Source organism: Chelonia mydas, chromosome 3, assembly GCF_015237465.2.
Source record: "Chelonia mydas isolate rCheMyd1 chromosome 3, rCheMyd1.pri.v2, whole genome shotgun sequence".
Taxonomy (NCBI): Eukaryota; Metazoa; Chordata; order Testudines; family Cheloniidae; genus Chelonia; species Chelonia mydas.
Window position 1 is genome coordinate 82,121,162 of NC_057851.1, and position 15,455 is coordinate 82,136,616.

The 15,455-nt window shown below is 40.1% G+C and overlaps 1 protein-coding gene across 11 annotated transcripts in view; it reads right to left on the bottom strand.

The window, feature by feature from the left end:
• Window positions 1-15,455, bottom strand: part of CDK19 (cyclin dependent kinase 19) — a 230,982-nt gene that overhangs the window by 53,058 nt on the left and 162,469 nt on the right. For 6 of the 11 annotated variants that reach the window (XM_043542807.1, XM_043542811.1, XM_043542810.1 and 3 more), the window contains 2 exons: window positions 9,988-10,048; window positions 240-297 (listed from right to left, as the gene is read on the bottom strand). In XM_043542807.1, coding sequence (XP_043398742.1) covers window positions 240-297; window positions 9,988-10,048 — 119 coding nt within the window. The remainder of the gene's footprint in view (window positions 1-239; window positions 298-9,987; window positions 10,049-15,455) is intronic. The other 5 variants (XM_043542809.1, XM_037894634.2, XM_027819801.3 and 2 more) reach the window with 1 other exon arrangement.

Genomic DNA, 15,455 nt, shown 5'->3' on the forward strand with positions numbered 1-15,455 from the left:
ATCCAATCTAGTGTAAGTGTAGATGTCCTCATTATCTATATAAATGTCTAATCCTTGCTAAATTCTTAACTTCAAACATACTTTTTGGCCAATATTCAGTTTAATTAGGAGTTGTGTACAAAATCTTGTTATTAAGAATACAGTGAATTTTAGAATGTTATGTTATTCTAAACTACCAAATTGCGTAGAAAGATCGTTATTCATTGAATATCTAATGAATATGTTATTGAAAGGTTTACCTATTTTCACTCTTCCTCTTTCAGGACCTTCTCCCATTACCAGAATGTTTGCTGGTTTCTGAAAAATAAAAAGCAGAATATTCAACTGACTGATACCTTATGAGGAAGACAATCAAAACCCTGGGTAAATTGCTCAAATGGTTAATTACCCTCACTATTAAAAATTGGCACCTTATTTCTAGTCTGAATTTGTCTACCTTCAGCTTTCAGTCACTGGATCATGTTATACGTTTTTCTGCTAGACTTAAGATCTCCTTATTATCAAATTTCTACTCTTCCTGTAGACACTTATGGACTGTGATTAAATCATTCCTTAACCTTCTCTTTGATAAGCTACACAGATGGAACATCTTAGATCTTTCACTATTAATGCAGGTTTTCCAATCCTTTTATCATTCTCATGGCTCTTCTCTGAACCCTCTCCAATTTTTCAACATCCTTCTTGAATTCTGCTCACCAAAATTGGACACAATATTCTAGTAGTAATTGCATCAGTGCAGAATACAGAGGCAATATAACCTCCCTGGTTCTACTCACCAGCCCCCCGTTTATGCATCCTACAATCACATTAGCCCTTTTAGCCAGTGTCACACCAGAAGCACATATTCAGTTGATTAGCAACTATGACACATAAGAATTTTTCAGTCACTGTTTCCCAGGATAGAGTCCCTGTCACAGGCTGTCTAGCCTTTTAAGGCAAGCCAGGCACAGCCTTGCTTGTGACCATCACACTCAGCTAGGGGATAGCTGTCTGGAGACTTAAAAGTCTGCAGGGGATCAGTGAGAGGGGATCACTGATCTGTGAACACAGTCTCGGGGGGGGAGACCCAGGAGAGAGGAGCAAAGGGGAGTTCCTGCTCTCTGGGAAGAGCCTAGTAAAGACAGGCTAGAAGATATCCACAGGGAGCAGCCTATAGTGGGGGAGACTTGCTGGAAAGAAACAATATAGGAAGAAGCTCTGCAGGACCTAGGGGTTGCAGGTGAAAGGCAGAGAACTTCAGAGTAGCACAAGGGGGCAGAAGAATTATGAGTATGTATTTTTATTTGAACTTACAGGTGAATCTTTCTTACACTAGAAAGGGATGCAAAAAGAAAAGGAGTACTTGTGGCACCTTAGAGACTAACACATTTATTTGAGCATAAGCTTTCGTGAGCTACAGCTCACTTCACTGGATGCATGCAGTGGAAAATACAGTGGGGAGATTTTATATACACAGAAGACATGAAACAATGAGTGCTACCATACACACTGTAACGAGAGTGATCAGGTAAAGAGAGCTATTACCAGCAGGAGAGAAAAAAAACCCAAACAACAAACCACCACCTTTTGTAGTGATAATCAAGGTGGGCCACTTCCAGCAGTTGACAAGAACGTGTGAGGAACAGTAGGGGGAGAAATAAACATGGGGAAATAGTTTTACTTTGTGTAATGACACATCCACTCCCAGTCTTTATTCAAGCCTAATGTAATGGTGTCCAGTTAAGTAACCTGGCCAGAGGGCCAGGCCATAGAGAACCCAGACAGACAGGCTCTTATGGGACCAAGGAAGTGGTTATTTGGGAGGGTGGGAGAGGGGGATGGTAGAGACAAGAACCCCTGCAACACCACAACCTTATGCCAGGGAGTTCTATGGCAGTCAGTGCAATTGCATACAGTCCACCATTCTGCAAGTATGGCCTACATTCTTTGTTCCCAGATACATGACTTTACATTTGGCTGTAAAGAAACACCTATTGTTTGCTTGAGCCTAGTTTATCAAGTCGTCCAAATCACCCTATGACAGTTACCTGTCCTCTTCATAATATTCCACTCCCCCAATCTCTGTGCCATCTGCAAACCTTATCAGTGATGATTTTGTGTTTTCTTCCCGGTCATCACTAAAAATATTAAATAGCATAGGACCAAGAACAGATCCCTGAGAGTTCTCACTAGAAATACACTGCAATAATAGTTAATATTGTTCTTTGCACAAAACCTCTTCATCTGCTTTTAATTATTAATTACTTTAATTTTACCTTTAAAAACACTTATAAATAATTAAAATGTCAGCAATTTCTACAGTGAGGCACAAGCAGGAACCCAAGAACACTGTCAAGAACATTTAGATTTCTTGAATGGTAGCCCATGAAGTCCTTGTCTTGGGCTAGGTCCACACAATTTTTTTTGTTGATCATTAATACGATTTTTATTAACTGTCATTTTTATACCAACAAAAGCCCTCATGTGGAAACAGTTATCCCAGCAAAATGTGCTTTTGCCAGTATAGCTAATTTTGTTAGGGGTATAAGCTATACCAACAAAAGCAATCTTTTGCCAGAGTGTCTACAGCATAGCTTTACAGACAAACCTTTTCTACTGCAGATTAAGCCTTGGCTGATAATACAAAGTCTTTACAAGCATCTCCTGCAATCTGCAACTGTTCAAAGCAAACAAATTGTCCATTCCAAACATTAGCTATATAAAATGTGCATATTACATTACAACAATTGTTGTACAATTCAACAATAAGCAGGGCTTAGCCTTCCCTAAACATGAATACACATATTTTGGAAGATTTTCTACTATTGTATTAACAGCTACAAAAAAAATGAAAGAGATTTTAAATGTGAAATTATTTAAATAGAGGGATACACAACAGCAACCTTCAAAGCATAACTTTAGATACTTTCATTCAAACATTATCATGAAGTAGGTTTAAATATACACTTCAAAACTGCTGGCAACTCAACAGGTCACATCAAGTTTGACTTTCTCCAAGATTTAGAAGAGACAGTGAACAAAACTCATGCCATAATCTCAATCAGTTTATCAATTCCTAACACCATATCCCTGAAGTTAAAAGAAGATTTTCTCAAAGTCTCTTAACAGAGAATGCATTTGGCAAGGACAGTATCAATTTTAGCACACGGTTATTGCAAAAAATATAGACCACAGTCTCTTCAGCAAATCTAGGCAAAATGAAAAAGATGATGCTTGCTCTCACTTTGCACACACAGATGAACTTTTATCTATAATTAAATGGACATTTAAGGGAAAGTGGGCAAACCTTTGCTGTAAATATCAAACTGGCCATATCAGACACTGTCCAAGTTAAAAGCACCTCAGAAGTTGGTGTCTATGAGGTGTCTGTCACCAACACAGTGGACATATGAATGTAATAGTCATTACATAGGCATACTCAAAAAGTTGTGTAAAATGTAAGCAACTTGGAGCAGGGACTGTCTAGTGTAGCCCCGATCTGGATGAAACCTCTACATTACAACAATATAAATGTTAAATAACAAATAATATTCGCATGTTACCTACAGTAAGTAAATATTCAAATAAGGACACTTGCCAAGCACAGTTGAGGATGATGGACGACTGCTGTCCACTTAAGTTAAGGCTGCTCATTTTTCAGAGCAGACATCCAGTGAAATCATAAGCAGCTGTTCACATGTGCCCATCTTGCTACTGCCCCTACTACAGTAACTCCTCACTTAATGTTGTAGTTATGTTCCTGAAAAATGCTTTAAGTGAAACAATGTTAAGGGAATCCAATTTCCCCATAGGAACTAATGTCAATGGGGGAGATTAGGTTCCAGGGAAATTTTTTTCACAAGACAAAAGACATTATATACAAAGTATAAGTTTTAAAAAAACAATTTAATACTGTACATAGCAATGATGATTGTGAAGCTTGGTTGAGGTGGTGGAGTCAGAGGGTGGGCTATTTCCCAGGGAACGCCTTGCTGCTAATGATGAACTAGCACTCGGCTGAGCCCTCAAGGGTTAACACATTGTTGTTAATGTAGCCTTACTCTACAAGACAGCATGAATGGAGGGAAGAGATACAATAGACGCATGGCAGTGGCTGCAAACATTCCCTGCGGAAACTGAATGTGACGATGAATCCATGCTATCTCACTGGAGCGCACCACTCCCTCCACTTTCCAAAGTGCCAGGGGGTGCATGTGTGTGAGACAGAGACACACAACGTATGTGTGTGTATGTGCACGCACGAGAGAGAGAGAGAGAGACAAACACACACACATGATGTGTGTGTGTGTGCAAGCGTGTGTGAGAGAGAAATGTGTATTGCCCCTTTAAGTATGCTGACCCCACTCTAAGTACACTGCCTTTTTAAGTATATCAGCAAGTTGAGACAGCAGCTGCTACCAGCAAGCTCCCTCAGTCCTGAGCCCTATGGTGTCCCCCGCCTGCTCTGTGGAGGTGGGGTGCAGGAGTGGGGGGAGGGGAACACCCTGACATCAGCACCCCTCTTCTCCCCCACCCCCTGCACAGCAAGCAGGAGGCTCCCAGGAGCAGCTCAAAGGCAGAGGGCAGGAGCAGCACATGGCAGTGTGAGGAGGGACACCTGAACTGCCCAGGGCTTGGTAGCCTGCTGCGTGGCTGCCGCACAGGGAACTTAGAGGAGCTGATGGGGGGCTGCCGGCCCACCCTGGTTTTAAACCCCCGACAGCTAGCTCCAATGGGCTGCTCTTTCTGCAAGCAGTGGACAAAGCAGGCAGCTGCCAAACAACGTTATACGGGAGCATTGCACAAGTTTAAACAAGCATGTTCTCTAATAGATCTGCGACGTAACAACAAAACAACTTTAACTAGGAGGACGTTAAGTGAGGAGTTACTGTACAAGCTGATATTGTGTTTCTAGGGAAGAGCAGGCCCAATTTCAGGCACCATGACATAATTAAACTGCTGAATCATTGCATAAAGCATTAGTATATTCTGCTTCCAGCTAGTCAGTACGATGTCAGTAGTGCCAGGCAAAGTGTAATTTTTGACAATATAATAAATGGCTCCACTTCAACAGTGTGGGCCATACATCACATTGCCTTGAGAACATAAAAACCGAAAGATGATGTGTGCCAAAATGATATACTGGAAGACCACCGGAACGGCTTAGAAGAGAAAGACAGCCACTAGAAAAGTATATCACATTAAATATTAAGCAAGGTACAATTAATCCCTTAAATATGTGATGCTTAAAGCATCACAACTGCAAAGATACCTGACCGACAGTGCTTAGCTAAATGTTGATTTTGATCTTGTGACTGAAATAAAGACAAGAATAGAGAAGCACATTATGCACTTCCCCTTAGGGAGATTTTTCACATTTCACACTAAGAAATAAGATGTCCATTCTGGAAACTTCCCTTGCCCTTTTTCCTCATTAATATACTGGTACAAGCCACGCTTGCTTAATCAAGTTGTGTTTATTTTGTTCTCAAAGGCATCTATTCACAATATATTTGTGTTGCTACCTTGACAATCATAGCAGCTTGGAGTGGAATAAAATAAAATAAATGTCACTGATACTGTGAGGACATTTTGATCACTATAGTACAGAAAGTGCATTAACTTTTTGGAGAAAAATTTGTAAGTATAAGCAGTTATTTCAAAATCACCAAGCATCAGATTGATCTACCACAACTAAAAATCAAAGCAGTGATCAAAAACAACCTGCAGAAATTAATGGGCAGGTGGTGTACATTGTCATTCTTTCATTAAAGTTCCTAAAGTGTGATTCTACTCTGAAAATCATCACTGTCAAAAATGGAACCTTCATACTCAACAGATTGGGTTCCACTGTGTATTCAGAATCCTATCTGCTTAGCTTACTGACTAAAGTAAATTTTTTACTATATTTTAAATCCATTAACATAACATAGCTAATAAGATCGTGGGAGATGGAGATGGGGTCTACACATGCCCCTATCACCATCAGAATTGTTACATAAATTCCCACTTCAGAAACCTGACTTTGGGTGACTGGGGGCTAGAACGAACTCAAAATAACTTAGATTCTGGGTTGAGTTTTGCAAGTCTGGCAATCATTTATTTGTAAACTGCAAAGATTTCACCTGGAAGTTAGTTGGGCAAAAAAGAATCCCACAATGTTGTTTTTATGTACTCATTGTATAGCAGAACTGCAACTTAACGATTGACTGTGTGGCATCAGGAGATGTGCTCAGGACAAAATAACAGAAAGCAAGCAGAACTTTAGTATAACAGGACTCACAGAACAGCTGACTTCCTAGGCTCATGTAACAACCTGCACTGATCTCAAGATTGTTCAAGAGGTTGTTTCTTCAAAGAGAATTATATTTTAGCCCAGCAACTAAAATATTAAATGGCTCACAATAATGCACATAGGCTATGGTGGAATCCACGTTAGTAGCTGTTTTCCTATTAATTAAAAAAAACTGGGAATAGTCTATACATTGTTGTGATAAAGATTCCTGCACCTGTATTTAATTAATCTGGAGATAGAACTCTGCTGCAACAACTAGCAAAGAAGTGTGCCTAAGCTGATTTCTAAGCTGGTTAGTCTGCTGTTTTGATCACATTCTTTTGAATGTTTTTTCTATAAAAAGTTTTAACAGTTGTTAAGGAATTCCAAGTGGGTGTTTTATGATTCTAAAATATACAATAGCATACAGAACCAGATATCACACAGCGACAAGGTATTGTGAATAAAATCAACAGGGGGCCAAATTCAATAACATCAGGGATGAATCTATCCCAGTGGTCGGCAACCTTTGAGAAGTGGCATGCCAAGTCTTCATTAATTTAAGGTATCGTGTGCTAGTAATAAATTTTACATTTACAGGGCCCCCCTGACTGAACCCCAGGCCGGCAGTGGGCTGAGCGGGACTGGTGGCCGGGACCTCGGCTGGCAGGGGCAGGCGAAAGGAAGCCCAGACTGGCAGCGGGCTGAGCAGCTCAGCGCGCTGCCAGTCTGGGGTTCTGTCTGCCACCTGCGCTGCCAGTCTGTGGTCCCGGCCACTGGCCCGCTCATCCTGCTGCCGGCCTGGATGGATGGAACCCCGGGCTGGCAGCAGGCTGGTGGCGGGGATCCTGGCTGGCAGGGGCCGGCAGACGGAACCCCAGATCGGCAGTGCGCTGAGCTGCTCAGCCTGCTGCCAGTCTGGGGTTCCGTCCACTGGCCCCTGTCAGCCGGGGGCCCGGACACCGGCCCCGCTCAGCCCGCTGCCTGCCCAGGGTTCCGTCCATTCAGGCCGGTAGCGGGCTGAGTGGGACCAGCAGCCTGGTTGGCAGCACAGTGCAACTAAAAATCGGCACGCATGCCGCAGGTTGTTGACCCCTGATCTATCCTAATGCGGTGTTTTTATGTACAGTATGACATTTATAAATTTAGGCCAAAAGTTTCAAAGCTAGGTGCCTATATTTAGGCACCTAAATCATTATACAAGCACGTAAATAAAATAAATGGCCTGATTTTCAGAGATGCTTGGCACCCACAACTCCCTTTGACTTTGGAAGTAAATGTTGGAGATATGTCCAGTCAGCAGCTATACTGTTATACAATTCTCTCTTGCCGGAGATTACAAAAATATTGAAGAAACATATGCAAAAATGTGTTCTGTATATATAGATATGGTCCTCTCCAAAAACGTGTGTACTGGAATTTGCTGCTTAATTAAATCTTTCAGTGAAAAGCAAGAAATGGATACCAGTTCTCTAATGGTAACAAAACATATAATACTCAAAAATGGAACTCTAATTTGCCATCTGTGTATTCAGATTAGTTGAAAGAACTGTCAAAAGGAGAAAATTTTACGGGGGTGAAAAAAGTAGGGGAAATGCCCTAAAATATGGCCTGATCTGGAGGCATTAATGTGAATGTGTATCTTTTATAACTGAGGTCATTTCTGAAAACAGTATTGCATAGATTACATTGGTCAAATTCATTTCACTATATTTTTCTTTATATTTGTGCTTTTTTGAAAAATAACATTGAAAAAATATATAGGCCAACATTCCTGTTGATGTCCTGCATGGCAAAAATTGGCTAGCTTGGCTGTTTTGTGATTAAATACTATATACACAGGAAGCTGGATTTTATACCTTTTATCCATACACATGCAAAAGTATGACTTATTCTGGAGGTCTTAGTCATAAAAATCAACTTTCTGCTTTAAAATTGAGCTTTTATATTTACATCTTTCCCACATACTCTTCTTAATAAGTACCTAATTAGTGTGGCTTTTCATTAAGTATTTTGGGCTATGACTAACTTGGTCATGAGAGGTCACTTTGGCACCTAATGATCTTCCAATATGATCATATTTTTGTACATGCGGTCAGGACTGCATCCAGTACACTACATCCTGCAGGTCCACGTTGAAAAATTGGAAAGGCTACAGAAAAGAGCCACAAAAATAACTAGAGGACTAGAAAAATGCCTTACAGTGAGAGACTTATGAGCTCAATCTGTTTATTAAAAAGAAGATGGAGAGGTGACTTGATTACAGTATATAAGTACCTTCATCAGTAGAAAATACCAGGTACTAAAATGGCTCTTTAATCTAATGGAGAATGGCATAACAAGAACTTGACTAGAAGCGGAAACCAGACAAATTCAAATTAGAATAGGGCATAGTTTTTTAACAATACGGACAAACTATCAAGAGAAGTAGTGGACTCTCTCTCTTGATGTTTTCAAATCTAGACTGGATGCCTTTCTGGAAGGTATGCTTTAGTCAAATATCAAAGTTATTGGGCTCAATTTAGGGGTAACTGGGTGAAAATTTAATGGCCTGTGATATACATGTCAAAGTAGACTATGTAAAGTCCCTTATGGCCTTTACAATCTATGAATCTAAGAATTTTGTACAACATTAAAAATAAACAAGAGAGAGGCAGAATAGCCAGCCAGGGCTGGCCACTGGTGAATTTCTATTCACAGCGCCACAGCACAGATTATCTTTTTTTGAATGACATTTAATATACCATTTTGCAAAGGAACTTTCTCTTAAGCAAACATTTACTTTTTGTCCCTTGCATTTGTTTTTTTCTTTCCCTTCACTTTATTTTCCCTTTCTTCCACTATGTGTTTTTCCTTTATCAGCTTATTTGCCACTCAATCTAATTTTGCTATATTGTTTAGTAACCAATCTTTCCCTTTCCTTCTCTTTCCCCTCCATTCCCTTCCTCTTTCTTTTCATATTCTGTGTTCTCTTTTTCTTCCTTCCAAATTTCCAGTCTTTCTATGCTCTCCCTCTATCATTGCTTCCCTTACCCAGGTTCCACATTCCAACCCTCTCAGTAGTCTCACAAATCTTCCTTTTCTCTCAGTCTCTTCCCTGATCAAAAAACATTTATACAGCCCTTCTTCACCCAAAACAAAAATCAATAGGCATGTCCACACGCAACATGCTTTTTCTCTCCCTTCCCTACCCCACAAAAATCAACACACATTCAAATTTCCTGCACTGATTAAATTCAGAGAGGAAAAATATTGTATTATGCCAATATCCAGTATGTGCAATCTGGTGTCCTGACAGTGATGTGAGTGGATATTTTTCTTAAATAACTGGTTGATAATTCTCCACAGCAAGAGCGATTGGTTCTGGCAGTGAGTGGAGGCATTCAAAGTTCACAAGGTAATCTGCAGTCTAATAGTACAGCAGGGTGTGCTTCGACGAGACTGTTATGGTAGAGGAGAGGCTGGATTTCTTTTTTCTTTGTTTAAACAGCTACAAGACCACCTTGTGCCAGAACCTATCTGCACATGCATGTATCTTCTACCTCCAATGCTCAAATTTTCTTTGCAATTTTTCTGTTGCGGATCACCAGAGAATCTTGGACATCTGTGAGGGGCAACTAGATGCTTCAGCACCAGTGTGTCCAATGTCTGTGGTTTGTGAGTGGTTCTGGTGACTCACTAGATCTTTTTTTCTGATGGTTTTTCGGTGGTGATGGTGGTGGGGATTTACTTACAAGAAAGTTTTGGACTTTGACCAGGACATGAGCTTCTACTTGTCTGGAGGCCAGGAGGATTCTGAAATCAGCATTGAGAATGTGGTGGTTAGTACAGGATAGGGGTGTATTTTCTGTGCTGTCTTTATCCATGTCCGGTTTAAAAAAAAAAATCAGATCCAGGATATGACCAGCTGTTTGTGTAGATCCAGAAACGACCTGTGAGAAACCAAGAGTGGAAAGTACAGAGAGAAAAAATTGGGCTTAAGGTGGTGTCAATAGGGATATTGAAGTCTCTCAGAACAGTAAGACTTAGGAAATTTCATCACCATTTCAGACAGCATCTCAATTCTGCTAGGAAACCTTTGCTTTTTGGAGGCCTACATATTAACAGTAGAAACATCTTGGACCTTTCTCTAGATTTGTATGGTACTTTGATTCCCTAAAATAATTTTGTCTTGAGATGATCTCTCTTGCATTTGAGGCTGGACTGTACTTGCTGGAACATGGTAACAAGGCAACTGAGGAGACGAGGACAGACGAAGTGGCAGTAATCAAGAAGGGAGGATAAAAAACCATGTAAGATTGTAGGCAGATGAAGACTAAAGAATAGAAATGGTCAATATTGCAGTGGTTGAAATAACACTTCTGACCCAGTTGCACCCCAATAAATACACTCTGTACTTTCCTCAAACTCTCCCCTTACTGTGAACACAAAATGCCAGCTGTGAAACAAAGTGATATTGCTGGCTTGGGCAAGTTCAGTTGCTATAGAAACAGCAGAAACAGTAAGAGTTGCAAGTCTCACATTTAAGTTACAAGCGATAAAAAACGATCAGACAAATCCCTGCTGAGATGCATTTGAGGTTTGATTGTATACTAAAGGAACAACTGCAAAAAGAACAAGATCAACAGCAACAAACAACCTGTGTGAAAATTTGAAACATATGCAGCAAGGGGTCTAGATGCCGATATAATTTAGCAAGTTGCTTACAAGAAGTAAACGTAAATTATAGTGTTTTCTCTTCTTCTACTATCAGTGGGCCAGTGGCAATTAACAGATCTCAATGTGAGAGAGCTGGAAATACTGATGTAACAAGTATTTATTATTTAAGAAAAAAAATTGAAATGCAAACATGAACGTGACCATAAGAACACTGATGTTTATTGAATCAATGTAACTCCTATGAAGTCTTTAACTGGGAGTGGTTGGAGAAGAAAAAAACAAAAAACAAACAAACAAAAGTAAAACTGTCTACAATCTTGAGAGGAACACAATTAATTAGGTCATAACAGGAACAGTATTCTACAATGGATCGTAGCATATTAATTGTAATAACGTTTACTGTTCTTGTACTTAAATACAGTGACACAATTCTTCAGAGATGTGATAAAGAACTGCATTCCCATGAGAGCCTCCTTTGGTCATGCAGCTTTCCATATACTATTCTTTATTGTTTATACCCAAACAAATGTGTTTCCCTGTTGGAATGTATCACTGGACAAAGAATGATATGAAATAGACATTTTCTATTGTAAAAAAATAAAGTATTTTTCTATATAAAGTTTAAAGTCTTGGTTATTTAACAATTATTTATAGGCTAGGCAGCATAAACCTTTTGCCCTTGGAGACCTATCTAAATTCATTCTTAAGATACAAGCAAAAATGAGTTTGGTGGTTTCCTCCTAGTCTTTAGATCACAAACACCCAGATCAGAAAGCCATTAGGCTGCATAGTTTTACACTGACAGTCTGCTACAAAGTAGCCAGTGGTTGTTGAAGGTCAGGATTTAGGTACACTATCAGATTTGTCTGGAGAAACTTGCACCCAGCTTGCCTGCGCTACCCCAAAATCCCCCATCCACAAGAAACACATTTATACAATAAAATAGAAAAAAAGTCATTAAATGGCTTTTAATCAGAAGCTCATCAGAACAAAAATCCACCCTTCAACTCAAAACATTTTAGTCAAACATACTGCATTATTGAACTAATGTTTTTGCAGACAATCATCAAACTTATTAATATAGTAATTCAGTCAATAATGGCTCTTTAAATCATTCCAACCCTCTAATAGTTTTTGGTGTTCTTTTCTGAGCTCCTTCCACTGTATTTAACTACATGAAACACAGTATTCTGAAACACAGAATAGTATCGTCATTCCACCATCTATTGTGAGAAAACTGTTTGGTCAACATCTTTCTGGTATTGAGGTACCTCATAGGGCACAGTATCTAATTAGTTCTTCACATTGCAATATGATAGGACTACAAAGAAAAGCCAGCTCATATAAGCCTGACAAGAGGTCTCTTTTGACAAAAAGACTTTCAAATTTTCTCCCTCCCACTGAATTATCAGCGTTTCAAGTTATTTTTCCCCAGATTAATTAGTTCATATTTTCCCCAAGCTAACTACATTACATTCTCTGTCTAGATTTTCCCTCTAGTTCTTTTTGTATTATATCTCTGCTCTACTGCTATTAGCATTACCTCTCAATGCAGCAGCATCTATGAATTTCATCAAAATGCAGTTCACCATTTCTTCCACAACAATGTTTTATACAAGTATTACATTCAACAAGACCAGACTGATACAGACCACTATAGTGCACACTAGAGCCAGAATTATGTCTAACATCTAGGAAATCTGCACAGAAGAGTAGGAAATCTTTTTTAAAAAACAGTTGGAGATAATTCAACTGAAACTGAAATTAGTCTAAGTCTAAAAAGAAAAATGGGTAACAGAGGCAAATGTGGTTAAGCAATTAGGTAACAAGAAGAATAAGCCAGTGAAGTAAGTAGTGCAATGCAAGGCTTTTAAAACAAAATGATCTAATAAGAACAAAGATGAAGAATGATACAGAAAATAGAAAGTTAACAATGGACACTATGAGGCCTAGAATTTCAGGTTTCCTCAATACCACCACCTTGACATCTCCCTTTTTCTTTAAATTGGATGGACATCAGACCAAAAGCTAGAGAAAATGGAAATGAAAATAAATATGGATGTTTACAAATATAAAGCCAAGTGTAGCCAGATTTTTATCTTTTAAAGAAGTGTAGCTTCAAAATTCCATATTCATGGGCTGTTTGTTCTCAGAGAAGCAGCAACTTTGGCCTCAGAGATATGCTTCAATCATATTCAAAACAATCAGAACCTAATTTCACCCTATGCCCTTTCTTTACAGTTGATAATGAAGACAGCATTTATTGTCTTCTCCCTTACTGAGTCAGACATCTACCCTCTTCCTCTGCAGGATGGTAGTTTTAACGTGAAATGTACAAGGGACTGATTTTTAAACAGTTGAAAGAAAGAGTGCAGTTCTGAATTTGAGACCAAGAAACTACTGAACAGATTCCCTGAGACGCAGAAGAGAGGAGAAATCAAAATACTGAATAGCTGCTCATAAGGTGAGAACACCCTCCATCCTGTTCATTGACAGGTGCAAGGATCCTGAGGAAAAAACCAATATATGATCATGTAATTAAAGAGTGCACAAGCAGCCTTAATTCTAGGATTTCCTAAGTTTTGCGTGTGTAACAATGTTCTTTTAATGTATTTTTGTGTATAATTTCCTCAGTTTAAAAATACACCAAATTCCAACATATGATGCCCTATAGATAACCCACAACCTTTAGCTTCAATGCACAGACCTCTGCCACTTGAACTAACAGAGTAACTGACAGAAGTGGGATGGGACACTTTACCAGTGGGTTTTCACATACACTTGCTCTCAGCAGAGGAATGGTGAGACTCAGACTCAGGCTCCATTCCAGACACTGGAGGAGATGTGGTCTACTAGGCACAGACTCTCCCTTTACAAAAACCACGTTGGCTCTTCCCCAACAAATCGTGTTCATCTGTTTGTCTGATAATTCTGTTCTTTACTATAGTTTTAACCAATTTGGCTGGTACTGAAGTTAGTCCTATTGGTCTGTACTTGCTGGGATTTGTTGGAAAAGAGTCATCGTGACTTTTGTAAAGGTAAATCATGCCTCAACAACCTATCAGAATTCTTTGAGAGGGCATATAAACATGTGGTTAAGGGTGATCCGGTGGACATAGGGTACTTAGATTTTCAGAACGCGTTTGACAAGGTCCCTCACAAAACCCTCTTAAGCAAAGTAAGCTGTCATGGGCTAAGAGGGAAGGTCCTCTCATGAATCAGTAACTGGTTAAAAAACAGGAAACAAAGGATAGGAATAAATGGTCAGTTTTCGGAATGGAGAGAGGTGAATCATAGAATATCAGGGTTGGAAGGGACCTCAGGAGGTCATCTAGTCCAACCCCCTGCTCAAAGCAGGACCAATCCCCAACTAAATCATCCCAGCCAGGGCTTTGTCAAGCCTGACCTTAAAAACTTCTAAGAAAGGAGATTCTACCACCTCCCTAGGTAACGCATTCCAGTGTTTCACCACCCTCCTAGTGAAAAAGCTTTTCCTAATATCCAACCTAAATCTCCCCCACTGCAACTTGAGACCATTACTCCTTGTCCTGTCCTCTTCTACCACTGAGAATAGTCTAGAACCATCCTCTTTGGAACCACCTCTCAGGTAGTTGAAAGCAGCTATCAAATCCCTCCTCATTCTTCTCTTCTGAAGACTAAACAATCCCAGTTCCCTCAGCCTCTCCTCATAAGTCATGTGTTCCAGACCCCTAATCATTTTTGTTGCCCTTCGCGGGACTCTCTCCAATTTTTCCACATCCTTCTTGTAGTGTGGGGCCCAAAACTGGACACAGTACTCCAGATGAGGCCTCACCAATGTCGAATAGAGGGGAACGATCACGTCCCTCGATCTGCTGGCTATGCCCCTACTTATACATCCCAAAATGCCATTGGCCTTCTTGGCAACAAGGGCACACTGTTGACTCATATCCAGCTTCTCGTCCACTGTCACCCCTAGGTCCTTTTCTGCAGAACTGCTGCCTAGCCATTCGGTCCCCAGTCTGTAGCGGTGCATTGGATTCTTCCGTCCTAAGTGCAGGACCCTGCACTTGTCCTTGTTGAACCTCATCAGATTTCTCTTGGCCCAATCCTCCAATTTGTCTATGTCCCTCTGTATCCTATCCCTACCTGCCACCGTATCTACCACTCCTCCCAGTTTAGTATCATCCGCAAATTTGCTGAGAGTGCAATCCACACCATCCTCCAGATCATTTATGAAGATATTGAACAAAACCGGCCCCAGGACCAACCCTTGGGGCACTCCACTTGATACCGGATGCCATCTAGACATGGAGCCATTGATCACTACCCGTTGAGCCCGACAATCTAGCTAACTTTCTACCCACCTTATAGTGCATTCATCCAGCCCATACTTCTTTAACTTGCTGACAAGAATACTGTGGGAGACCGTGTCAAAAGCTTTGCTAAAGTCAAGAAACAATACATCCACTGCTTTCCCTTCATCCACAGAACCAGTAATCTCATCATAGAAGGCGATTAGATTAGTCAGGCATGACCTTCCCTTGGTGAATCCATGCTGACT